Genomic DNA, 26,045 nt, shown 5'->3' on the forward strand with positions numbered 1-26,045 from the left:
CTCATCAACATCTAGGCACCTACCACTTCTTTTGGTCCCTTCACACCCAGACCACCTGCTTCAATCCGGAGGCGGTGTCTTGACCCTCCGTGACCTCTTTGTCATGGCGTCTGCGGGGCGTCTGCCGCCGAGGCCTTGGCACTGGGCCGGGAGATGACCTTCCCAAGATGGCGGCGACAGGCGCAACTCCGCGTAGGGGGCAGGGTTCCGCCTCCGGAGGCGGGGCGGGGAGGCAGAGGGGTCGGACTAGCAGGCTGGCCGCTTCCGAAGTAGACAGCCCAGCGCGCCTGCGCGGAGCGGCCCTGAGCGCAGTGAGGCAGTGGCGGGGGAAGGCACCGGTGGGGCCGACGGGCGGGTTGAAGGAGGGAAGCGGGCGAGCGAGGTCCCAGTGCGCGCCGCGGCCGCACGGGTACCCTCCCCTTCCGGGCGTGAGGCGCTGTGAGGAAAGCTGAAGCGAGCGGACTCGCACCGGCAGCGAGGCGCCGCCACAGCAGCCTCAGCCCGGCCTCCCTCGGCTTCGGCGCTCCCGTCGTGGGGGCCCGGGTTCCTCAGCACACCCAGCTCCAGCAGCCTCAGAGTCTGTCCCCCGTCCTTCGAAAGCCCCGGCGCCAGCCTGGGCCCTTGGCGGGGAGGATGACGGAGCTGCAGTCGGCACTGCTACTGCGAAGACAGCTGGCAGGTGAGCGAGCGGGCGGCGGGGCGCCGGGCCGGGCCGCGAGCGCGCCAGCAGCTGCCTGCTCCTCCTCCCTTGCTCCCGGCGCTCCTGGGCCGGCCGCCGGACAGCCGAGGGAGCGCGGGCCTGCGAGGGTGGGGAGCCCGGGCGCTCGTCCCGGCCGGGCCCAGCACTTCTTCCTCGGCTTTCTGAGAGTGTTGGGGGCGGGGACGCGCCCCAGCCTCGGCCCCACGACTGGGCCTGGGCCCGGGGGGAAGGAGGAGGGGTTGCCCCCTCCCCCACTGCTCGGTGGGACGTTGCGGGGGAGGGGCTGTGGGTCCCCAGCCCGGGCCGACCCTCCCAGGAGGGGCGGGTCCAGGCTCAGGTGCGGCCGAGACCGCCGGACCCGGGGGGCAGGAAGGACCGTCCGGGCCCGGCCGGCTGCGAGTTCCCGGCTCGGGTGTCGCAGCCGCGGGCGGGCAGCGGGGGCGAGGGTGGGCGAGAGGAACTGGCCCCCGGGCGGATAGGTGAGGCGCGCCAAACTTCTGCTGGGGCAGCGCCGGGTCCGCGGAGTTGTGGCGGACAACAAAAGCGCCGGCCTCCGCGGCCTGCTCGCGGGCGCGCGGGGGTCTGAGAACCCGGCAGGGCGCGGGACGCCGCCTCGCCTGCCTCCGCCTGTCACTGGCTCCGGCTGCGCCGCCCGGCTGGGGGAGGGTAGGAGCGGGCCGAGCCGAGAGCCGCTCGCTGGCCGGCTCGGGGCTTTGTGCTCCGAGCGATTCCGGCTCCTGCGCAGGCCTGCAGGTTCCCGGGGCTGCGGCCCGCGGGCTCAGGCTTGGGGCGGCGCCCGGGTCAGCCTCCCCAGAGGTGCCTGCGTCCCCCCTCCCCCATTGTCCCGGCCTCCGGCCGTTTGCGGCTTCCAGGTTGACTTTTTAGGGGGTTGGCTCCGACTCTGCTAGGACTGTGTGAACGGAGCATGCGCACTGGAGACGTACGTGTGCGAAGTGTAAGGGGGAGGCGGGTTGGTGGCTTTACAATGCCGCCCCACGTGCTGCCAGATTTAAAGAGAAATGAACCAGCGGTTACCCCTGCTGCCCTACGCCCGGCGGGTGTCCTTCTGGGTCCTGGAGGATCTTCACCTCCCCACACTACAGCCAGCGGCCCTGAGCCCTCGGTAGAAGCCATAGGCAGGAATGGAGACATCTATGTTTGAAACAGGTTTACTAACAGTTTGAGGTGTTAGTTAAATCACCTTTATGGCTTCTTAAGGAAAAGGTTGTTAGGGGCTGTTATAGATTGTATAACTAGGTTTATTATTAGACCATGAGCAAGCAGGTTTGGACAAGTATCAAAGTTCGGGATGCTCAGGGGGAGTGAGTTGGAGTGCATGGAGAAGTTCGAGTGATACCTGTGTCCACGAATAATGTATTGGACAGGCAATGAAAGAATAACAACTTTATTGCATCTTACATTTGCAAACATACCTTACTTTTCTGTGTATTTTGTTTTTGTTTTGTTTTGGAGGGAGGAATTGAGATGTTCTTTTGTCTCCCTAAGAATTCTTTAATCAGGATAAGTTTCAATTATGAGGTGAACTATTAACCAGTATTAAAATACTAAATCGGTATTAAAACAGAACTCAACTCTTAAAATAGTGGGAAAGATACACATTTCAAAAGTGTAAAAGAAGTTATGCAGTTACATAGAAAGTATGACTAATAACAGTGTTAGTAGCAATATTTCAGAACTTTTAACGACCCATTTGTGAACAGGCTCTAAATTTGACAGTCACTTGGTTCACTTTTGCACTTTTAGAAGGTGAAACCCAATATTGATAAAACATTTCCCAAAGTTCTTTATTAATGGTTGACTTTTTGATAAGGCACACTAAGGTATGCTTTAAGGTTGGAGGACAGAATGATTTAGTTTGTAATTTTCCAAGCCTCATTATAAAATTATTTAGCTGCTGGTTAATTTTTCTTGTCTTTTTGATCAGAAACAATGGACTGTTCTTAATATTTTCTTAAACTTTTGAAGGGTTTTAATGAGTATGCTCAAAATGCACAATATAGGCCAAGGCCAGTGCATTAAGTGAAATGTAAAAATATCAGATTTATTGGAAAGACTTGATAACTGCTTACTGAAATAAAGGCCCTGTTGTGTTTTAGTAGTACATTGTTTGAGTGGTTCTTCAAATATCATTTGAAAACAGGAAAGAATGGTAAACTAATCTCTTGAAATCATTTAGAGCTAACTTTTGGAAGGCTTAATAATAAATGCTTTAAAAATCTTAAAATGTATTGAATTCAGTAGGCACATGAACCAGTCAGCCATTCTAGCTGCTAGAATTTCAGAAACTTACAACAGTGACCAACAATGGTTACATTTATTGAGCCCTTAGCCTGCCAGTCCTTAAGGATTTTACTTCATTATTTGAGGGGAGAATTTATTGTGTGTGTATTTTGTTTTGTTGTTAACTGTAATGAAGAACCTGGTTACTTTCAGAGTGAAGCAGAATAGTTCCGTGGGTTGCATGCAGTTTCTCAGCCTCAGCATTGCTGACATTTTGGGCTGATGATTGTTGTGCGGACCTATACGATTCATAATAAAATGTCTAGCAGCATTCTTGGCCTCTGTCCACCAGATACCAGGAGTACACCTCCTCAGCTGTGACAGCCAAAAATGTCTCTTGTTGTCAGATGTCCCCTGAGGGACAAAATCATCCCAGGTTGAAAAATTACTGATTTAAGATGTTTTAGTTAAGACCATAATGGCCATTGTGAAGCAAGTAGAACACCTAACCAATTCATGACATCAAATAGTTTGTGTATTTCTTTGTGGATATTATTAGACTATGACTTACTCCTTTGCGAATTCAGCAGTGACAGTTCAGCTTTTGCAGGGCATAGTGATAAGCGCTAAGAAACCCCACAGCACAAGAGATAATTTAAAATTATTAATTTTTTTGAAAAGGTATTATGAGCACTGGTTAAAAATACAAAGAGTACAAAAAGGTACAGTCTTTCCACACTGACCCAGAGTTCTTTTCTTGGCAGCAACATTGATAATTTCTTTTATGTGTTGTCAGAGAGATTCCTGTACTGTGTATGTTTATATAGGCTAATGTTTACTGAGGACTAACATGTACTAGGCATTATGCTGAGAGGGTTACATGTATTATCTCATTTAATCCTCCCAATAAGGAAATAGAGGCTGAGAGAGGTTAACTTGTCCAAGGTCACACAGATAAAAGTGGTGCTGCTAGATTTACATTCAGGACCTTCCTGTTAGAGACTTTGTTGTTTTTAAGTGGCTTTATTACCTTCCAGGGAGCAACAATTTAGAGCAGACGTGAAATATGGTTTTAAATATTCAGTAAGTACCAAAATGATTGGGAAAATGTTCCCATTTTAGTAAAATTTGTTGTACAAAGTAATGCACGTTAAAGATATTTTAGCCATTGTCAACTTAAGACCAACGTTCTGCATAATTAAGGAAAATATCTTTGAATTTAATAGACAAAGGAGGGGTAAGCTTTTTGTTGTTGGCAATTAACTCTGAGGGAAAAAAATGGACTAATTGAGTTTATTCTCTACTCTAGTGATACTAAGTTTTACTTTATAACAAGCATTTATAAGGAATATAGAGGTGTTTTTTTAAGATCACTTAAGGTTTTTTTTTCAACATTGACAACGCAGATTTTCAGTAGTTACGTCCTCATAGGCACCTGTCATTCCAGAACTAAGAAGAATCTCTTTATGCAGTAACAATAAAATAACTGAACTTATTTTACTATAAAGATTTTGATTGTATTTTAAAGTAATCTGGAACGTGCCCAAATCTTTGTCTCCTTGGCTACCCATGTAAGCAGGTTGTAGTAAGCTAGTTATTTGTGTTCTCAGACTTATGTGCAATAAAATCACTTGGGAGTCTGTTAAAAATACAGATTCCAGGCCTCATCTCCACAGAATATTAGTCTACATGTCCAGATGGGGCCAAAAAAACCCAGTTTTTAAAATATTACTTTGAGTGTCTATGGAGCTGGTGTTCTGAGCCCCACACTTTTGGTAGGTGCCCTAAGCTTTTTTGTTGTCCGCTGGAGGACTGACTACCTGCAGGTAGCCCAGTGCCTGGTTTTTGTGATGTTTTTAGCAGCTCTGGTGTTGGAGGGCATTGAAGAAATACTCTTTAAAAGGGGGAGTTAGATTTAATATTTCTTCATGGCCTTTCTAGAATATATTGGCACTCTTGACATACATTTCCATTGACAATATTAAACAAGCAGAAATAGAATAACTGATTATTGACAGGAATACCCTAGTGGTAGAAGATTCTGAGTGGTGAACATAATGCTAGTATTCCTTGTTTCCCTAGGGGGGAGATAATTAGGTTTATTTATTCATCATCATCATTATTAATTATTATTGTTTTTTATAGGAAGTGCTGGGGATTGAACCCAGGACCTCATGCATGCTAAGCATGCACTCTGCCACTTTAGGTATATCCTCCCCCCAGTATTCTTAATATTAATAGTTGTTAACACACACATTTAGAAATGGAAGAAAAGTCTAAAAGTAATTATGTTGCATCAAACTGCTAATTCTTTAATAGAGTTTGGGAATTTTTATATCTAAAAATCATTAAACTTAGAGAAATAAAGCAGCTATTATACACTGTCAGAAAAAAGGTATAAATGAAACAAACATTGTGGTTGAGGGAGGGTGTCAGATGATTTGTAATCCCTATAGTTTAGGTAATATCAAGGAATTATGCATCTGATGTGTCATGTTACAGAATCTTATTTCAAAATACATATACATATCAAATCATATATGTGTGCCTTAAATGTACACAATGTTATATGTCAATTTTATCTCAATAAAGCTAGAGGAAAATGTCTTTAATTTTTTAATAAATGAATTTTCTTAACATTAGTGGTAAATGATTTTTAAGTTATAGTTTGTTACTATGAATATTTTTGCTATATAATGACATTTAGTTACAAGTATCCATCAGTATTTAATTTTCTATAAATTCAGAGTGAAGCATACTTTCTACATTAGTCTTTTGTAATGGATGACCTCATTTTTAAAAATACTAAATATATTAAATTGTTGACGTAAACTATAATTTGTAGGTATTAGTATATTAGTATAATCTATTTACTGTAAAGTAGTCCCAAAGTATATAGGTTTTTTATATAGTTATATATATAAGTTAATAACACTTTATATTTGGTCATGTGTCCACATATAATTGTGAAATTAGATGCCTTGATTATTAAGAGACGTATCTAATGTGTAAAATTTGAAAACCCACTCACTACCACTGTATTATTGCTGCTTTTTGAGAGTTTGCATTGTCAAGAAGCATTGCAATCCTTGGATTATTTGATCTTGGGAACTTCATTGCAAAGTTTTTTTTGAAGGGGGTATGTTAATTTATGATAAATCGTGGTGTGGATACACTCTTGAAAATGCTAAGCATTCTTTTGTTTTAATGGACTCAGCTCAATTTAGGATGAAGAATTTTGCATTTTGCTATTTATTAAGAACTATTTTTGTTAGAATTTAAAACACTAGAGAACCTCCAAAAATCTGTCTAATGCCATCTTTGGTTTGTAGGAAGTAACTTTTCAGAGAAGAAAGCACAGTATATGCTTATGCAAACAGTCTGGCCAGGTAAACGGAATGTAGTTATATCTGGTTGAGGGCATTTCAGGTACAGAAAAGTATGAATAAGAAAATGCAAATATTTTGCAAATTTTTTAGTAAACATGAATTATTTTTATGAATAGATAAATGAAAGAACAGGAATAAAATGCATTTTTAAGAAATAAGATATATGTATTAAAATGCAGCATTTTAAACTTTCTCATAGTGCAAAATAGTATTAGGCTTATTCAGATAAATCAGAAATTTTTATCAGTGCTGTTCCAGTGAAAGATTCTGGCCTCAGAAACTGCTGGGAAAGATACTGTAATTTCCTGCTTTGTGCTTTTAATTATTTAATTTATTACTTTTAATTATCCCATATGTCCTCCGTTTATACCATGGAATACACTACTCAGCAATAGTAAGAAACATACTATTGATACAGAAAACAATTTGAATGATGTCAAGGGAATCATGCTGAATGAAAAAAAGGTAATCTTAGAAGTTTGCATATTCCATGATTCTCTTTATATAAAATTCTTTTTTTTAATTGTGGTCAAAAGCACATAAAATTGACCATCTTAATCATCTTTAAGTGTACAGTTCTGTAGTGTTAAGTATATTCACATTGTGAAACAGATCTGAACTTACTCATCTTGAAAAATTGAAACCCTCTACCCATTAAATGACTTCTCCTTGCCCCAGCCATTAGTAACCACCGTTTTACTGTTTCTGTGAATTTGATTTATATGAGTTGAATCATACAGTATGTGTCTTTCTTTGACTGGCTTATTTACTTAGTGTAATGTCTTTAAGTTTCATCCATGATGTAGCATGTGACAGGAATTTCTTCCTTTTTAAGGCTGAATAATAATCCATTGGATGTATATACCACATTTTGTTCATTCATCCGTAAATGGTCATTTGGGTTGCTTCCACCTCCTGGCTGTTGTTGTTGTTGTTGTTGTGCAAATATCTCTTCAATACCCTGTTTTCAGTTCTTTTGGATATATACCCAGAAGTGGGGTTTGCTGGGTCATATGATACTTCTATTAATTTTTTTCTTAAGTAAACTTTATTTTTAGGGCAGCTTTGGATTCACAGCAAAATTGAGTGAGAGATTTCCTGTGGTACGCCTGTCCTCATACAAGCATGGCCTCCTCCCCCATTATCAACATCCTCTACCAGAGTGATACATCAAATTGAGTGGTTTTATGTTTAATATTTTTGAGGAGTCTGCATACTGTTTTCCGTAGCATTAGCACCATTTTACAGTCCTACCAACGGTACACAAGGATTCTAATTTTTCCACCTTTTGCCAACGCTTGTTTTTTTTGATAGTAGGCATCCTTACTGATGTGAGGTGCTCATAGTTTTGATTTGTATTTCTCTGATGATTACTGACACTAAGCAACTTTTCACATTCTTGCTTGCCATTTGTAGATTATCTTTGGCAAAATGTCTCTTCGGGTCCTTTACCCATTTTTAAACTCAGGTTATTTGACTTTCTGCTGTTAAGTTCTTTGTATAGTATAGATATTAACCTTTTATCAGGTATATAATTTCCAAATATTTTCTCCCATTCCATAGGTTGCCTTTTCACTTTATTATGTCATTTGCACAAAAGTTTTTTTTTTTTTTTAAGTTTGATGTCCCATTTGTTTATTTTTGCTTTGGTTGCCTGTGCTTTTGGTGTTACATCCAAGGAATTATTTCTAAGTCCCATATCATGAAGCTTCTCTAGTAGTTTTATAGTTTAGGTCTCATGTTTAAGTTTTAAGGTTGAAAAGACTGTCCTTTCCCCACTGAATGATCTTGACACCCTTATACAATTTTTGAAATGTCAAAATTGTAGAGATGGAGAATAGGTTACTGGTGTTTAGGGATTCAGGATAGTAATGGTGTATGGCTATAAGATGGCTGCATGATGAATCTTTGTGGTGATGGAACAGTTTGTATCTTAAACAGTGGTTACACAAATCTGTAGATAAAATTGCATAGAACTAACTTCACACACACACACACACACACACACACACACACACACGAGTGATGCAGTCTGAATAAAATGTGCAAATTGTACCAGTGTCAGTTTCTTGGGTTTTTATACCATAGTGATACAGGATGTTAGCATTGAGGGAAACAGTAAAGGGTATAGATCTTTCTGTACTATTTTTTCCATTGTTCCGTTAATCTGTGTATCAAAATAAAAGTTGAAAAAAGTCACTTGTAACCAAAGCATTTTTATCAGTCTTTTTTCATATAGAGAACTCCTTTTTTAAACTTACTCTTCATAGTTAGAAACATAGCAGCATAGTTGCCATATTAACACTTTCAAGAAATAAAAAGTTGCAATTGAGAAATGTGTAATTTGAGATAGAAATTCCATCTTAATTTAAAATAACCCTCATTTAAACTTCTTGTGCTGTTGTTTGGCAATTGGAAGAAAGGATCAGTATAAAAATTCATTTGTTGAGCTCTTGTGTGCAGTTGTATTGAGAAATGCTAGGAGAATGCAAGGATATTGGTCAGGTATTCCTGCCTTGAGGTGCGACATTTAGTAGTAGGCATTGATGGACATGTAAACAGTTATAATGCAGTATGGTAAATACATATGTATATGTGGAAGGAGCAGAAAGTAGCACTGAGGAAGGCGTGATTAATTATGGGGGAGTGCAGTGAGATCAGGGAAGGCTTCATAGGAAAAGGACTATATTTGGATACAGCAGAATCAAGATGTCAGTTCTTAAAAATCTTTGCATTTATCAGTGTAGAGAAAACAGTAATTAGAATTACTTAGCATTACAAATCTAAAGTTGACAGATTTAAAACAAATATGTGTTTTCGTGAGATAACTAACCCTGTTGAAGATTTCCAAGAAAATAGTCTGGACACAACTTGCAAGGGATGGCAGTAATTTGTAATTTAAAAAATTGTAAAGCACCTAAGCCTGCTTACTTCATGAATATATAAACTTATTTAAAAGAGGAAAGAGGGCAGAAGGGAAACTTAAATCATTGAGTGCCTGTCACATACTCTTCATGATCCTAGGACTTTCCGTATGTGGTCACATTCAGTTCTTACATCAAATCTTTGGAGTAAATATTATCATCTTTTTGAGATAAGGAAATTGCGGTTTATATTATATCTGAAAATTTCCCCAACCTATTCCTGATGGAGCTGGCTGGCAGAAATACATCTGTCTGCTGATGAAACCCTATCCCTTTCCTTTAACATTTTGGGGGTTGTTAGACTCTTTGTAGAATCTAGTAAGCGTTAAAGACCTTCTCCTCAGAAGAGTGTACACCCACAACTTTGAGTATTGTTTCAGAGGGTTTTCTGATCTCTTGAGAGAAGCTCATTTATACATAACATTCAGTGATGCTGTCTCTTACATCATTCATTTAGCAAATTTGATGTCTATTTTGTGTGCTGTATAGGGGTGCCAAATGAGTAAGTTATTCTTGTATTCCAGGAACTCACATTTTGTAGAAAATCCCATCAGTGGACTGTTTTAAAGTATTAAAGAAAAGTCAGGGAAACTTTGCTTCTACCTGTCTGGATCATGGAGGGCTTTGAGGAGTTGGTGGCGTTTGGCTTTTAAACAATATGTAAAATTTGATCACACGAAATAGGAAAGTAGGGGGAGGGTATAGCTCAGCCGTAAAGAGCATGCTTAGCATGCACAAGGTCCTGGGTTCAATCCCCAGTACCTCCCCTAAAAAACAAAAATTAAAAATTAATTAAAAAATGCATAAAGAAATCTAGTTACCCCCCCTATAAAAAAAAAGGTTAGGGGGAGGATATAGCTCAAGTTGTGTAGAGTGCATGCCTGGCATTCATAAGGTCCTGGGTTCAATCCCCAGTACCTCCTTCAAAAAATAAGTAAGTAAACCTCATTACCTACTCAACCCCAAAAAATTAAAGTAGGAAAGTATTTAAGGCTGAGGGAAAAGAACAAGCAAGACAGGCTTGTGCTGTAAACAATTCAGTGTGGTTGGAGTATGTGATAAACTGAACCAGTGGGAAAAGTGGAAAGATTGGTTGGTATTTGTGGAAGACCTTAGAAATACTGAGTATGGAATCTCATCTGAGAAGTTGGAAAGTGATGTGATCAAAATATGTTGGACCATTGCTTGTTATCTGTGGTCAAAGGCCAGTTTAAAATTTTTTCCAATTCATTATGTAATGAACTTAGAAAAACAATAAAGATGAATTATTAGAAAAATAAAATAAAAAAAGATAGAATTGAACCCATACTTTATAATATTAAGTTCATCATATAAAATGACCATCAAAGGGCTGAGTTTCTAAATGCTTGCTCTGGCTGACTGTCACGGACCAATGACATTTTGGTAGATTGGCACCAGGTAATGGACCACAATTTAGCACTGCTTTAGACAAGGTGGAGGAAGGACATTAGACTACAGTCTCTGCATGAGGACCGAGATTTTTGTTTTTATCTATTAACTGACATGTCACAACTGCCTAGAAGCATGGTTGAAACAGCAAGCAACCAATAAATATTTATTGAATGGATTAAAATTACTGTACTAGATCCTCCCCCCTAGCCCCCCACCTCTGGGAGACTTAAGCACATGTGAATGGAATCTTTTTATATGCTACACCCTAGGGATTCAAAGATTCATAATACAATTCCTGGCTTCCCCTTCTAGTAGGGAAGGTAGACTTTTATAAACAAATATTGGTTGAAAATTAGAATATATGTACTTCACTACAGTAGTATGGACATTCTTGCCAACCCCCAACTTGTTTATAGCTTTGATCAAATGATAGTTGTTGGAACACCTTCAGTGTCTGAGCAAGGTCTTTATTTTCTCTCAAAGCAGTTTCTCTAATGGACAGCTCTATTATGATCAGTTTTTCTGACTCTATAAATTTCCACACATGAAAAGTTTTTTCCCTCTGTCTTTTAAAGCTTTTTTTCTCTTTCTTTCTTTCTCTTTTTGGTTTAATATCTTCAAAGTTTCTTTCTGGTTCTCAACCTTAGCTACCAAGCTGGCTGACCACGTTTTCCAGAGGAGGAAACTAAGTTTGGTTTATTCACAATAGTGGAACCAAGACAGCTAGATTTCATTAATTTCTAAGCCTGTCTTTAACAATATTTAAATTAAGTCTATATAGAGACTAAAAAAATGTATTGATCCAATTATACCTTTCCTGCTTAGGTCTCAGGGTGTCTGGGGGGGCATACATTCCTTTGATTTTCTTACTTTTTGGAGCATGCGTGAGATATATTTAAAATAAGCATAAGGTAACCTAAAACAATGTTTTCTAGAGGAAAATGGGATATATATATTTTAATATATATATTTTTGAGCAGAGGATATAGCTCAGGAGTACAGTTCACACTTAGCATGCATGAGGTCCTGGGTTCAATCTCCAGTACCTCCATTAAAAAAATAAACTTGACTACCCCCCCAAAGAATAATTTTTCTAGTTACAAATGAACATATTTATTGTAGATTTGGAAAAGTTAAAACATATGATACAGACATTAGCTATCCCTTTGCAGCCTCTGTTAACATTTCATTATTTTTTTTCCTTGCATTTTGGCTTTTTTGTAAATTGAAATTCTGAAAGGAAGACCTTTAATGTTAAGGATTTTAGTGAAAGTCATAACTCTTCGAAACTGAGTTTGTTAAAAGTTCCTTTTACATACCGGTATAAATGACAAATAGATTTTAAACTCAGGTGACCTTATTACCAAGGCTACTGCTTTTCATACAGTAATACACTGTTTGTTAAACTGAAAACTTTATGTAGTTTGCAAGGGGAACTACTGTTGTTCATGGCTTCATATGATATTTTGAGTTTGTCTATTTCTCATCTTCTATGGTATAGGATTCTAAAACTAAAATGTCTGTTTCACGGCTTATGTAGAGAGGAGGGTTATTCTGAGGCTTTCCTTGAGGATAGTATTTTTTTGTATTTAACAGTGCATAGGATGGTTTATATTGTCATCATTAGCAGTCTAGGACTTTCATCTGTGCTGGTTTCTTTTTTCAAACTGCTGTGAACATCTGTGGTGTGGTAGTACACCAGGGAGACACTGTATTTTTACTGTCTTTTCTGGTTGTTTTTACATCTCTCCCTTAGGATTACACCTTTGCTGCTGCTTCTGCCATTAGCGCTTGCCTGGTGGAAAAGAACTAAACTGTCCCTATCCAATTGGTTTATCTTTAACTCTTACAAGTGCAGCAGCCGCACAGGTGAGGGTGCTATGCTTCTTGCTGCCCTCTTCAGAGTCTATGAATTATGGTATGGCTGTTGGGGAAGCAGTGCCACTGTGAAAGGCTTTTTTTTTTTTTTCTTCAATTTTTAATTTTAGAACAGTTTTAGTTACAGAAAAATTCTAAAGATAGTAGAGAGAGTTCCTATATACCCTGGACACCCCCCACCAGTTTCCCCTGTTACTGACATCTTACATTAATGTGGTTCATTTGTCACAATTAATGAAACATATTGATAGGTTAACTAAAGTTTATACTTAAACTAAAGTCTATACTTTATTCAAATTTTTTATGAATTCAGAATTTTAAAAAAGTTTTTACTTGATGCCTGTTCCAGGTGCCTATCCAGGTTATGACACTGCATTTAGTCATCATGTCTTCTTAGTCTCCTCTGTTCTATGAGAGTTTCTCAGAGTTTCCTTGTTTTTCATATCTGACACAATTTTGAGGAATACCAGTCAGGCATTTTGTAGAATGTCCCTCAAATTGGGGTTGTCTAATGTTTTCATGATTAGACTGGGGCTTTCAGAAAGAGTACCACGGAGGTGAAATGCCCTTCTCACCACATGTCAGCCATAACCACATGACGACACTGTTGATGAGAACCTTGATCCTTTGGTTAAAGTTGGTCAGGTTTCTCCACTGTGAAGTTACTATTTTTCTCTTTTCCTACCCTTTTCTTTGTAAGCTGCTCACAAAGTCCAGTCCACACTCATGTGGGAAGGAGGGATGAGGCTGCATCTCCTAAAGGGGACACTATCTACTGGAATTCATCTGTAAGAAAGATTTGTCACCTCTCCTATTTATCTGTTAATTCAATCATTTATTCAGTATGAGCTTGTATATTTTATTTTGTATTTTGGGTTAAAATATGTATTAGGGTTCTCTGGAGAAACAGAACCAATAGAATGGAGACACAGATAGATCTATATGTCATGTGATAGTAGGGGCTGGCAAGTCCAAACGCCAGTAGCCTGGCATTCTAGAGGTGAGCAGTGTTGTGCAACTCCAAAGGCAGTGTGCTGGCAGTTTCCTCTTGAGGGAGGTTAGTCTTTTTAAAAATTAAGGCCTTCAACTGATTGGATGAGGCCCACTTACGCAATGGAGGGTAATCTGCTTTACTGAACATCTACTGATTTAAATTGTAATCTCATTAAAAAAAAAAACCATCACAGAAACATCTAGAATAATGTTTGACCGTATATCTGGGTACTGTGGCCCAGCCAAGTTGACATAAAATTCATGATTCATTATATATTTATTTTGTTCTTATGTCATTTATTTTGTTCCTAAGTTGTTTCATCTTTGGTCATTGGGAGTTTATTTTTCAGGTTGGCTCTTAAGTCCCTTTGACATGCACTTGACCTTTTAGTTTTTAAGCATCTCTTTATTTTCTGATGACTGCAGTATGTGTCAGACCTGTCTTGCATTTTCTCTATCCCAGCCCTAGAGTCAGCTATTTTTCCAAGAATACATTCTTGGAAACCAAGATCTGAGCATTGAACGTGTGGTGTCATTACCTTACAGGACAGAGGTTGGCAATATGTATACTTAAACTAACATAGGTATGTACACATCTATAATGTTTCTGTATATCCATCTGTATATATATTAAGCTACCCCTAGGTTCATTCTGGTTTCTGACTCTAATCAAGTAGCAGTGTTCTTTCTAGCTTTCTCTTCTTGTTTTTCCTGTAACTTCCCTCTTTGTAAAGAACCTGGCCCCCACTGTTTGTTTAAAAGCAGTTTTAGAAATTTTAACCCATACCCCTGTGGGAAGCAAATTTACACCTAGAGTACAGTGTTTATATATATAGTTCTTTGTCTTTATCTTTTCAGTGTACAGCCAAAACATTGATTTCCAACCTTACTTAGGTCAGCTCCATTCCGCTCCCAACCCCTTCAGTGAGATTATGTCATCCAGTTGTAATACAGCTGGATTCATTTGTCATAGTCTTCATTCCATCCTTGTTGATTTTTAAAATTTACTTTGCATACATCAAAGTTTATTCTTTGAGATACACATTTCTATGGGTGTTGACAAGTGCATAAAGTCACGTATCTACCACCTCAGGGCTATACAGAACAGTGTCACTTTCAAATTCCCCGTGTGTACCCATTGCAGTTGACCACTCCCTCCTTCACCAATCCCTGCAACCACTAATCGGTTTTCTGTCACTATAGTTTTGTTTTTTTCCTAAATTTGTCATATATAGCTCTTAGGGTCTGGATTACACTTAAAAATAACCATTAAAAAATTAAAACAATATTATTTATTTAGGGGTAGGTAGTAAGGTTTATTTATTTATTTATTTTAATGAAGGTACTGGGGATTGGACCCAGGACCTTGTGGATGCTAAGCAAGCACTGTACCACTTGAGCAACGTCCTCCCTCCATCACAATGTAATTTTAGAACATTTCCATCACCTCAGGAAGAAACCTTGTGCCTACTAGCAGTCACTCCTCTTTCCCAGCCCCACACTCAGGCAACTACTAATCTGCTTTCTGTCTCTATGAATTTGCCCTTTCTGGACATTTGCTGTAAATGAGATAATACAATATGTGTTCTTTTGTTACGGCTTCTTTCACTTGGCATAATGTTTTTAAGGTTGGTCTGTGTTACAGCATATTGTATCTGTTGTTCCAGCATCATTTGTTGAAAATACTATCCTTTTCTTACTGAATTACCTTGGAAGTTTTGTTGAAAATCTGTTGACCAACCTATTGTTGGTGTCTCTGGGGACTCTGTATTCAGTTACATTGATCTGTATGTCTATTTTTATGCCAGTAACACAGTTTCTTGATTATTATTGTATAGTAAGTCCTAAAATCATGTAGTGTAAGTCTTCCAACTTTGCTTTTCTTTTTAAAAATTGATTAGGCTTTTTGAGGTCTTTTCAAGTCAGTTTGACACAATTTCTACAAAAGTCTACTGTGATTTTGAGTGGAATTACACTGAATACATAGATTAATTACAGAAGAGTTGACATCTTAACAAAATTGAGTCTTCCATGAACGTCGTTTATTTCTCCATTTATTTAGGCATTTTTAAATTTTAGCAAAGTTTGTAGTTTTTCACTGTATAGATTTTCAACCTGCTTTGTTAAATGTATCCATAAGTATTTCATGTAGAAATATAATTGATTTTTTTGAACTTTGACCTTGTATCGTGTAGCTTTGCTGAATTGTGTTATTAGATCTAGTAGCCTTTTTTTATTTTCTGTAAGATTTTTTTACATCTACAATTGTAGTCTGCAGATAAACACAGTTTTACTTTTTCAATCTGTATGTCTTTATTTATTTTTCTTGTTCCACTGGCTATAATCTGCAGTACAGCATTGCATAGAAGTGGCATAGTGATTCTTCTTGATTTAATTGTTCTGAATCTGGATCACTGTTACTGTACTTTGTTCTTGAACTCTTAGCTCCAGGGCTGTTGGTAGGTCAGTTCTGTATTTCTCTCGTTGTCGTACTGGCAGTTCTTTCTCTAACGCATTTTTTTAGCCCTCTTCACTAATTTCATAAGCACCCAATCTCATTAAATTCTTTCTCAAAACACCAAATGTGTTTTCTTCACCCTGAACCTTGACTGATACACTTCCATTTACCATATGGGTTATTCTTAGGGTCCTTGGAGACAGTTTCTTTATGAGTCAAATACTAATTGACATTGGAGTAGAACAATGAATGTATTCTGGCCAGTCTCTTTTTTAATGGTTCCTTCATGATGTGATAACACTTATGAATGAACTAGATAGAAATAGTTTCTCTATGAAGAATGGGAAGGCAGTATTATCATGAAGATGATATGGTGTTATATTATCTAAGAGTGGTTTAAGTAACAGTGGCCGTGCCATTTAATTATACTTTGCTTCTTTCAGCTTGTGAGTGCACATTGTTACAGATAGTTTGGCGAGTACAGCAGAAAGTAACACTGCTTCTTAAAAACAGACATTGTGAATGCTTCATTACTCATTTTGAAATGTTCAAGGTGGCATTAGGTTTTAACTCCCTTGACAGTATTCTTAGCTAGTTGGTTGAGCCAGACTGTATGGGATAGAAATTTGCTCATTTGTGTATCAGAAAGGAGACTGAAAAATTTCTAAGGGTAATTTGCTTTTCATCAGAGGTAGTCTTGTTTTTCAGGTAGTTATATGAATGCTGACTTTGAATGCTGTTGGGCTTGGGAGACACTGGAGAAATTGCTCCTTGAAGGAAGTACATTCATTTAGCAGGGAAGAAAGTTAAGTTTGTAATTGCCGTAACATATGTGGTTCATATAGCAGGAGGAGTTGGGAAAAACATCACCGAGAAAGTGATATCTACACTAAGACTAAAGGATAATTTTAGGAACTAGCCAGATGTTTGCAAAGGCCAGGACATTGGGGAAACCTAAAGAGGTTCAGAATGGCTGGGAGTGGTGGTGGCATGGGTCAGTGAAGGAGTATTAAGCAACCATTTTAAGTATCCATTGAAATAGTCTTCTGTTTAGTCATAAGACTTGGTTAAGGCTCTCAAGATGTGTACTCTACCATAGGTTTACTCTATGTTGGCCATTTATAGTGTATGTATCTGCACTATAGGTGCTTGGTCATTGAGTATAATTTGAGATTTGCTACTATCATATTCAGTTTAACCAAGATTAAACTATATTTTTTGAGAATTGACTAAAAGTCCTACAGACACTCCTTTCCTCTGGGGATTCTTAGATGGACCTTGTGGTCTGAAATCCCTCTGAAATTGTATTCAAAATTGTACATTTGTGGAGGGAGAGGAGGATCTGTCCCTTAATTTAGATTCTGAGTTTTGAAACCACCTGCCTGCTGATCGCCCTTTATCCCCTCCCCATGCAACAAGTTAAGTATCATTTGGATGCCCTTAAATGCTGCTTCAGACTCTGCACAACGCTGTGCGTCTGCCCTGCTGCACACCCACTCCATATAGAGGTGTTTTCACTGAATTGTGCTTTGGGTGATAACACGACGATCTCTACCTGTGGAAATACGCTGTCAGTGGCAGCCGTGTGAAATTCATTTCGGGTGTTGTGAAGATACTACATAAGGTCCTTCTTTTTAAGGGGATCTTCAGGAGTGAGTTCATTTTTTCTTTAAGCAATGCAAATAATTCTATTTAATCAGAAAAATAATTTTTTCAACCTTAGTGATACTTAGTTGTGTGATTATCTGATCATATTTCTTTTCTCATATCAGCTGCAGAAATCTTGAATTAATTGAATTAGTTATTCATCAGAAATTAAGCACCTACTGGCTTGGAGCTGAAAACGTAGGCTGTTAACCCTGTGAATGTAGACAACTCTGATACGCGTTTTAAATAAATTTTTGTATTACCCATATTTCTGATTCCACTTAGTGCTCCTCCCTTGTTTCTCTTTTTCTCATCTATTTCTGATTTATGTTTTTTTTTGTATTTTATATATCTCTGAAAAGTACTTTATACTTTGAGGCAAGATAGGGTATTGAAAATAAACCCTGAACTTTCTGGTTTAGGAATTTGCCCTTTGGAAAAAATGTTCTTTCTCTCTTGTTCCTTTCCCTATATAACATACTTTTTATTTAGGGGTGTTCCTTTCTTTTTCCCATCTCTGCTTAGTAAAATAAACTCATTCTTTAGGGTAAAAGACCAGTTCAAATGTTTTTGCTTTTTAGAAGTCTTCTTCAACACTCTGTCTCTTGCAAAAATAGTTTTACAAGGTTGTTGGCATTGAGACTGTGTCTGAAGTAAGGCCTGGCATATTTTTAGTGAACTTTTACCCTATTTTCTTTACCCTTAAAGCATTTATCATTTTGTACTTGGCTCTAAATTATTATATATGTGTTTACCCTTGCTCCCTTGTGTGACATTAACTGGTCAATCTACTATTAGTATTCTATTTCTTAATCCTCATTTTCTTCCTTCTCTCCTTCCTCAGTCATATATCATTCTTTGTAGTGATTCTCTTAAGACACTTGACGGAATGGTTTGTGGTAATCATGTGGAAGATTGGATGGATGCTTGTATAGTTGAGCAGTTATAACCCTAGCGGTGTTTGATTGGTTCACGTTAACCAAGATAGACATTTTCCTGATTTACATCAGGTCCTGAACTTAATTGATCCAATTCCAGAAAATAATCACTTGATGAAGACATTAATGTATGTCCTAGGTATGTAGGAATCAAAGAAATTGAATAACCATTAGGTTCGTTGATAAAAATCAGGATTCAGAAAGTTTTCCATAGTTGGGCAGAAAACTTGCTAAAATAACAGATTATTGTATTTGTCTTAAAAAAAGAACTTTGCCTATGTGAAGTCAGGGAGCTCTAGCCTAGCAGTAGGTAGCTTGTGAGATAAGACATATATTGATCACTCTTTGGGTTAGTCAGACTAGACTAGGTTATGCTGTGGTTAAAAAAAACCATGCACAACCCTAAAATTTCAGTGGCTTCAAACACAAAAGTTTATTTCTCATTGGCTCAAGTTGACGGAGGCCTCTGCTCATTGAGATTACTCAGTAATAGTGCAGTCACCATCTCAAACATTGCCGGAGAGACTGTTCTTCTGTTGGCTCTGTTTAACCAACAGTTAAATTCTCTGGCCAGAAGTGAATGGAGGCATTTCCACTTAGAAGTCATTGACCAAGTCTAGACACCTGGTCCCTGTCAACCACAAGGGGGTCAAGAAATGTAATGTTATGTGTGCATGCAGTGGGGGAGAACCAGAGCTATTTGACAACTGCATTAATGACTACTGCATTATATTACTAGCACATAACACAGCAATTGCTTGACATATACTAGGCATTCAGTACATGTATGCTGAATAGATTGCATTGTTCAAGTAGCTACTAAGTTTAAATCTCTGGAAGGGATGTTAGAAAGGGAGTTGCTGGAAGATTATATAGAAGAGCTAAGCAGTCTTTTTCTTGAATTTCTACAGTTGTATTACTTCCTCCTTAGTATATTTTTCTCAAGCATATTTCTTCCTTTTCTCTTTTTTCTTTCTAGACTCCTATGGAAAGTATAAATTATATAGATGAGACTGCAGTATCTTACCTTCTTTGAAGGAACATAAAAACAGTTCACTGGCTATCTAATCCGTATATTTAGATGATTATTTCAGTCTAGATCTGGATACAGTGTTCATATTTATTGTTGACTGGCATTAAATTGATGTTCATTGTTCTACATGTAAAGACTTCTTTTAGTAGACAGAAAATATAACTAAGATCAGAATTAAAATTGGTCTTCACATTAATGGCAGTAAATGATATTTGTATTTTAAGGATAGTGATTTTATAAAGAGAGTAAGTTGTAAGTTGTATAGCAATTCTGAATACTGTGTTGAAATATCAATAGCAGATATTAGCAATCTGTTAGTAATCCTAATGTGAAACTAGTTTTAAAAGTGCAGTCTTGAATTACTCAACACTTCTTATTCAAATTATGGGAAATATCCATTTTATGATTTTGAATAGAACCATAGGTTGTTTACTTAAATAAAGCTTGCTGTGTTCTTCCTCCCCCTTCTCAGTTTGAGTCCCTGGAATCTGTTCTATTTTTACTTGTGGATCTACGTACTGAAGCTGTCTCTGATTTCATGCTCTGAAGATCAACAAGAGATCTCTTGTAAGATGAGAATTGTGTAATAGGTGACTATTAGGAGAGTAGACAAGTCTGAGTAAGTCAGTAAACATTTATTGAGGTTTTTTCAGTAAAAGCAATGCTGTACCAAATGTCTCTTGGTACTTTGACTAAAGATAATAATTCAATGGCTGGCTTTATGCCTGATAAATAATTGCTAGAAGTAATTTTTGTGGTATTGTTGAAGCTTTTTGTTAATGTTAATTTTTAAACTCTTTAAAGGATCAATGAAAATAATGTATATGGAATATTTACAAATTGTTGGAAATAAGTTAGGACTATTGAATTTGAGAAAAGTCTTAACAAATCAAATTTTGTCTTCATTTTTATTATAGAATGAAAGTGAAGCAGTACTGTTTAAAATTCAAATTGGGCAGCATTTATACTTTTCAAGGCATTAGAATCTGCTTGGGGCTTGTTTCGGAAAGATTTTTGATTGTTAGAAGATTACCTTTGCTAAACATTGCAGAGAAGACCTAATGGCACTGTCTTTTCTCTTCAAAAACAGTAATGGACATTGGATTGCTTGTTATGAGACTGAGGCCTGTGTGTTTCCGACTGCCCATCTGGTGCTATTATTCTGCTTGTTCTCTCTGGATCTCTGGCCTAACGTGACATTATATCAGACTCTAATTATGAATCAATTTATTTTGCAAAGCTGGTTTAAAATGTTCAGATAATTATGTTTTCAAGTTGCAGTTTGATCTTTTATTTCTTTGGCACATGAATGCATATAAGCAAAACTTGATTGAATTTTGAATTGTAGGAATTTCTAAAGACAGCAAAACACTTAGTCTTTTCCCACACCTTAACTCTTATCACTCACCTTTTAAATTCTGGTTTGTCTTTATGTACATGGTTTGTTCTTTGAAATTAATATATTCCATTCTTTATTACTATTATTATTGTTACTGTTAATATTATTATTTTTAATGGAGGTACTGGAGATTGAACCCAGGACCTCATGCATGCTGAGCATGCGCTCTACCACTGAACATACCCCCTCCCCATTACATTCTTTATTTTTACTTAAATTTTTGTTTTAAAGGCTGTGGAATCCCTCTCCCCCACCCAGAGATTTGCCTGCTTCCTACTGCCCCCTTTTTTCCCCCCTTATTTTGTGGCAAGGTAGACCTAGGGGCAGATAACCACATGGAACTTGTCTAGTAGTCGAGTAGACAGTTGGGCATACTTTATATTCACACAGGAGCAATGAGAAAAAGGACACAAGATTTCAGGAGAATGTATCACAGGGTGTGGTAACATTTATTATTACCATTTCCCACCAACAGGAACCAGGGCAGCATGGAGAAATGGCTAATAGGTCTGGAACTGGAAATATTCAGAACATCTTGTCATACAAGAAAGTAAGAAAGCTACCAAGATAACTGGGCAGGCAGCTTTGTCACTGGGCAGGGTTCCCATTGTACAAACTTCTCACTAAGACAAGTTGAGTGGATAAAAAGAGTAATGATTATGGATTTAAACACATCAACTATATTGAAGTTTGACATCATAATACCAAGGCCAGTAACAACAGCAATAACAACGGAGTCTTAATGGTCATCTTTGGAAGATGCTATGCAACAGACTTACTCTCAGGGCAAGGGAAAAGAATCAGGTATTCATCTGTTAAGACTCCCCTGGATTAAACAAACAGTTAGTAAAGAGAAGTTTTTCATTACATAGTATTTCAGTTAATAAATGAAGAAATGAAAGAATTAGAATACCACCATTTTGCAGCCTATAATGAGAGAGACCTAGGCAATGATCAACAACTACTGAAGCCAATAAGTGAAAACCCGAATCCACAGATCATAAAAATAGGGACAAATTAGACGTGTGCCTCCTGATGTGATGGAGTGGTGGCACCATCTGTGAAGTTTTATTGCAAAAAATTCACATCTGTATCTGATTAAGCCTCTAGACCTACCGATTAATAGGAAATATAGGGTACAGAAGAACATGTTTGAAGACACCCCACGAGAATACAAACAGTAAAATCTAGAAGGAAGTTCTAAAGGACAACTCTCTTGTTTTTTTCAACAAATAAGTGACAAGAAGAAAAAAAGGCTAAGGAAACCTATAAATTAGAAGAGATATATTAACCATATGCAACGTGAAGTTCTTATTTGGATGGATCCTGATTCTAACCAACTAACTGTAAAACAGTCTTTATGGAGAAAAAGTGAAAATTTGAGCACTGGATATCTGATACTAACCAATTGTTCATTTTTCTTACACTGTGATAATATTGTGCTTATGTTTTAGAACTTTATACTAAAATATTGACAGACAAAAGTATGACATCTGGAATTTAAAATCTATGTTGAGCGGATGTGGGTGAGGATATAGATAAACAAGATGGGCCATGTGTTGATAATTGAACCTAGACATGATAGATCATTTTACCATTCTACTTCTCTGCTGAAAATTGGTAAGTTTAAAAAGGGTCATATATGCTGGTGCTTTGGTCTTCCCGAATTGCATAAAATTCGGTTTTTATAGATGAGGTAAACGAGTTGTCTCTGTTGTTAAATTTTTTCTTGAGCTGTCTTCTTAGACTAAGATCAGAAATTTTTGGTGATAGTATTTGTAATTTGAATTATCTGTGAAACAAATTCATGCCTCATTTTTCGTGTGCTTGGTCTAAGGATTTTTTTTTTAAATAATAGGATTAAAGTAACTGAGATCCATTCCTTTTGACTTTTGCCTCAGTACTAGGGCAAGCTGTTTTGAAAATCTTTTTTCATGTTATTGATTGGGCTTCTTGCTTGAAGATTCTTTGAAGTACAAACTGCTGTGTTGTGTGCTCAGGCTAATAGCAGTAACTAGCTACTCTATATTGCTTGTTTTCTTTTTATACTATTCATCATATTAACTTGCTTGACTATTGAGGAAAACCGAGGCTCTGCCTTCAATAAATGAAGGACTTAGTGCTGTTTAAGAAAGCTGCTAGAGCACCAGCATATTTGTTTGCCTCTGTTTCTTCTTTTGGCTAGTAGTCGTTACTTTTATTTTCCAGAGACATCCCTGGAGCTTTAGTCTCTAGAGTTTATATCTGTTGCAACTGAAGAGAAATTTACCAGTAGTATGTATATTTTTCCCCTTCTTGAAAAGCTTTGAAGAAGAGTATAGTGAAATCTTCTCACCCTCTTATCTAGGAAAATAGGGCTTGGCTTTATTTTAAAGTTTTATAGCTTTTAAATGATAGGAGCATGTAAAAATTATCTTATATGGTACTTTAAACTTAAAGTGCTGACATACCAAATTTAATCTCTAAATTATATAGTCATTTAGTGAATATCTGAGTGCCTACTTTTCTAAGCATTGTTGTACTTTAAAGAACATAACAAAAATCTTGCTGGCACAGACTTTACATTTAGTATGGGAAGACAGATAATAAACTAGATAATTAAGTTAAAGATGTGGTGTGTTAATGTAAGTTCCCAGAAGAGAAAATAAAGTGGGCAAAGGGGATGGAAACTTGAAGGTGGAGCATTGGTGTCTGGGGGCCAAGCTTCGCAGGCAGTGAGGAATAACAAGCACAAAGACTCTGAGGTGGGAGGAGAGAAGGCCTGGTTTGTCAGAGGAGCAGCAAGGTACAGGGGTGGTAGTGTGGTCTTGATAGGTAAGAACTTTGGCTTCTATGCTGAGACATACCATTCAAAGGTTTTCAGCACAGGAGTTGACATAATTTGATTTACATTTTAAAAAGATCATGCTTGGCTTGTGCTGAGTATACAGACTGTAGGGAGACAAGGGCAGAAGCAAATAAACTGATTATGAGACTAGAACAGTAAGTCAGAATAGAGAGAACATTGTCCTGGACCAGGGTGGTAACAGTGGAGATGATAAATGGTTGAATTTTTTTTTTGGAGGGAAGGTAATTAGGTTTAGTTATTTATTTTTTGGAGGAGGTACTGGGGATTCAACCGAGGACCTTGTGCATGCTAAGCATGCACTCTACCACTTGAGCTATACCTTCCCCCCGAATTTTTGTGTATATTTTCGGAGTGGAGTGGTCAGGATTTACTGATGAACCAGGTTTTTGGGGGAATGATGTATCCAGCATGTCTTCAAGGCTTTTGGCCTGAGCAGTTGCAAAGATGGAGTTGACATTAACTGAGGTAAAAAAGACTGCAGGACAAGGCAGAGAGATTACTAGGGGCTCAGTTTTGAATATGCTAATTTTGAACAGCCTGTTAGACATTCAAGTAGAGAAGTCATACAGGCAGTTTATCATGTACAATCAGGAAATTCAGTGAAGAGGTGTGGGTTAGAGACATAAACTTGGAAATTGTTAGTGTATAGGTCTTTAATAAACCATGAGGTCAGATGGAATCAGTAAGAGAAGAGGATTAAGTACCAAGTTTTGGGACACATCAGCATTAAGAAGTCAGAGAAATTATCAGAAACTAGGGAAGGAGTATGAAGGGGTTGGTCACGGAGGTAAGTGGAAAACTAGAGTTGTGGTAACCTGTAAGCCAAGTGAAGAAATTTCAAGGAGGGAGGGAGGGAGATCAGCTGTGTCAAATAAGAGGTCGGGTAAGATAAGGACTGATACATGACACTAGAGGTGAGTGGAGACTTTGAAAAGGACACTTTTCAGTGCCAGTGGTGGGGGCAAAAGCCAGGTTGGTGTGAGCTTGAGTGAACGGAAGAGGAATTGGAGACGGGGAATGTAGATGGGTCCTAAAAGTTGTGCTCTTAAAATGGGGGAGCAGAGAAGGACAATAACTGGAGCGAGTGTAGGCTTCATTTTTGTGTTTGTAAAGGTTGGAAAATGATAGCATGTTTGTTGATGGGATTGAATTCAGTAGAGAGGGATGTTGATGACACACGAGAGGGTAGGAATTTCTGGAGCAATGTCTTTGAGTGGGGGAAATTAGATGGGATCTAAGTACTGCCCAGTTTGGAAGCTGTAGCTAGGAACATGGCAGCTAGCTAGCTCATCTAGATAACATGAGAGAGGGTGGAATAATAAGTTGATGGGCAGAGATTCAGGGAAGAGGGTGGATCTGTGTACAGTGTGGAAAATTTTAGTGCTAAGAGGATCTTTGTGAGTATTAAATAGGTTGCAAAGGGATGGTTATAGAATATAGCACCTAATAAGTGTTCACTGTTGTCATTATCACTTGTAGAGGTAAATGTAAACAATTTAGTATGTGAAATTGTTAGTGTTTTAGTATTTGCTTATAAAGTCACAATGTTATTTATATGACCAGTTTCCTTAAATCACTAGTATGTGTAATACTCTGGAAGTACTGGCTTTTCACTTGAGCCAGATGGATCAGTCTGTAATTTCTGGTTATGCCATCATTTCTTTGCAAAGATGCTGGCCACTAGAGAGGTGCTACTCACACAGACTATCAGCTTAAAGCACATCCCAGAAACACAAGATTTTCATATTTCTAATCAGAAACATTGTAATTTTGTTATGGTTTTGAAGGTGGTCCATTTTCTTAATATGTGAGTAAAAGTCCCTTAAGCAAAATTGTAACATTGTCTGATAGAAAATAGACTTCTTTTTATACTTTGGTTAGAAGTAGCAGAGAAATCCTATATATTTACATAAATTGTGATTGCAGTTTTAGGACCAGTTGTAAAGCTGGAGCGGTTAATGTAGGAATATTAGAGGGAGAGTTGGAACCTGGAGATGCTTGGGAAATCTACTTAGGCTCTTAACCTGGCCTTAGGTATATTCGTACTTTGAAAATGAGATGGAGATTATTTGAAATCTGTAAGTACATCAGTGTCATTTTAGGGTGATATGGGGGATAAAAGGTGAAAAAGAGAGATATGTAGAAGTCTAATCAGAGAGCCCAGAGCTTCTGTTAGAGGCACGG

The 26,045-nt window shown here is 38.1% G+C and overlaps 1 protein-coding gene across 2 annotated transcripts in view; it reads left to right on the plus strand.

Annotated features, from left to right (window-relative positions):
* Positions 1–221: 221 nt before the first annotated feature.
* UBE2G1 (ubiquitin conjugating enzyme E2 G1) overlaps positions 222–26,045 on the plus strand; it is an 82,723-nt gene continuing 56,899 nt past the window's right edge. Inside the window, exon 1 of one of the 2 annotated variants that reach the window (XM_072940362.1) lies at positions 222–679. Coding sequence is in view for 1 of the 2 variants with exons in the window: in XM_072940361.1 (XP_072796462.1) it covers positions 634–679 (46 nt within the window). In the remaining variant the exon portion in view is untranslated. The remainder of the gene's footprint in view (positions 680–26,045) is intronic. The other variant, XM_072940361.1, reaches the window with a different exon arrangement.

Source organism: Vicugna pacos, chromosome 16, assembly GCF_048564905.1.
Source record: "Vicugna pacos chromosome 16, VicPac4, whole genome shotgun sequence".
Classification (NCBI taxonomy): domain Eukaryota; kingdom Metazoa; phylum Chordata; class Mammalia; order Artiodactyla; family Camelidae; genus Vicugna; species Vicugna pacos.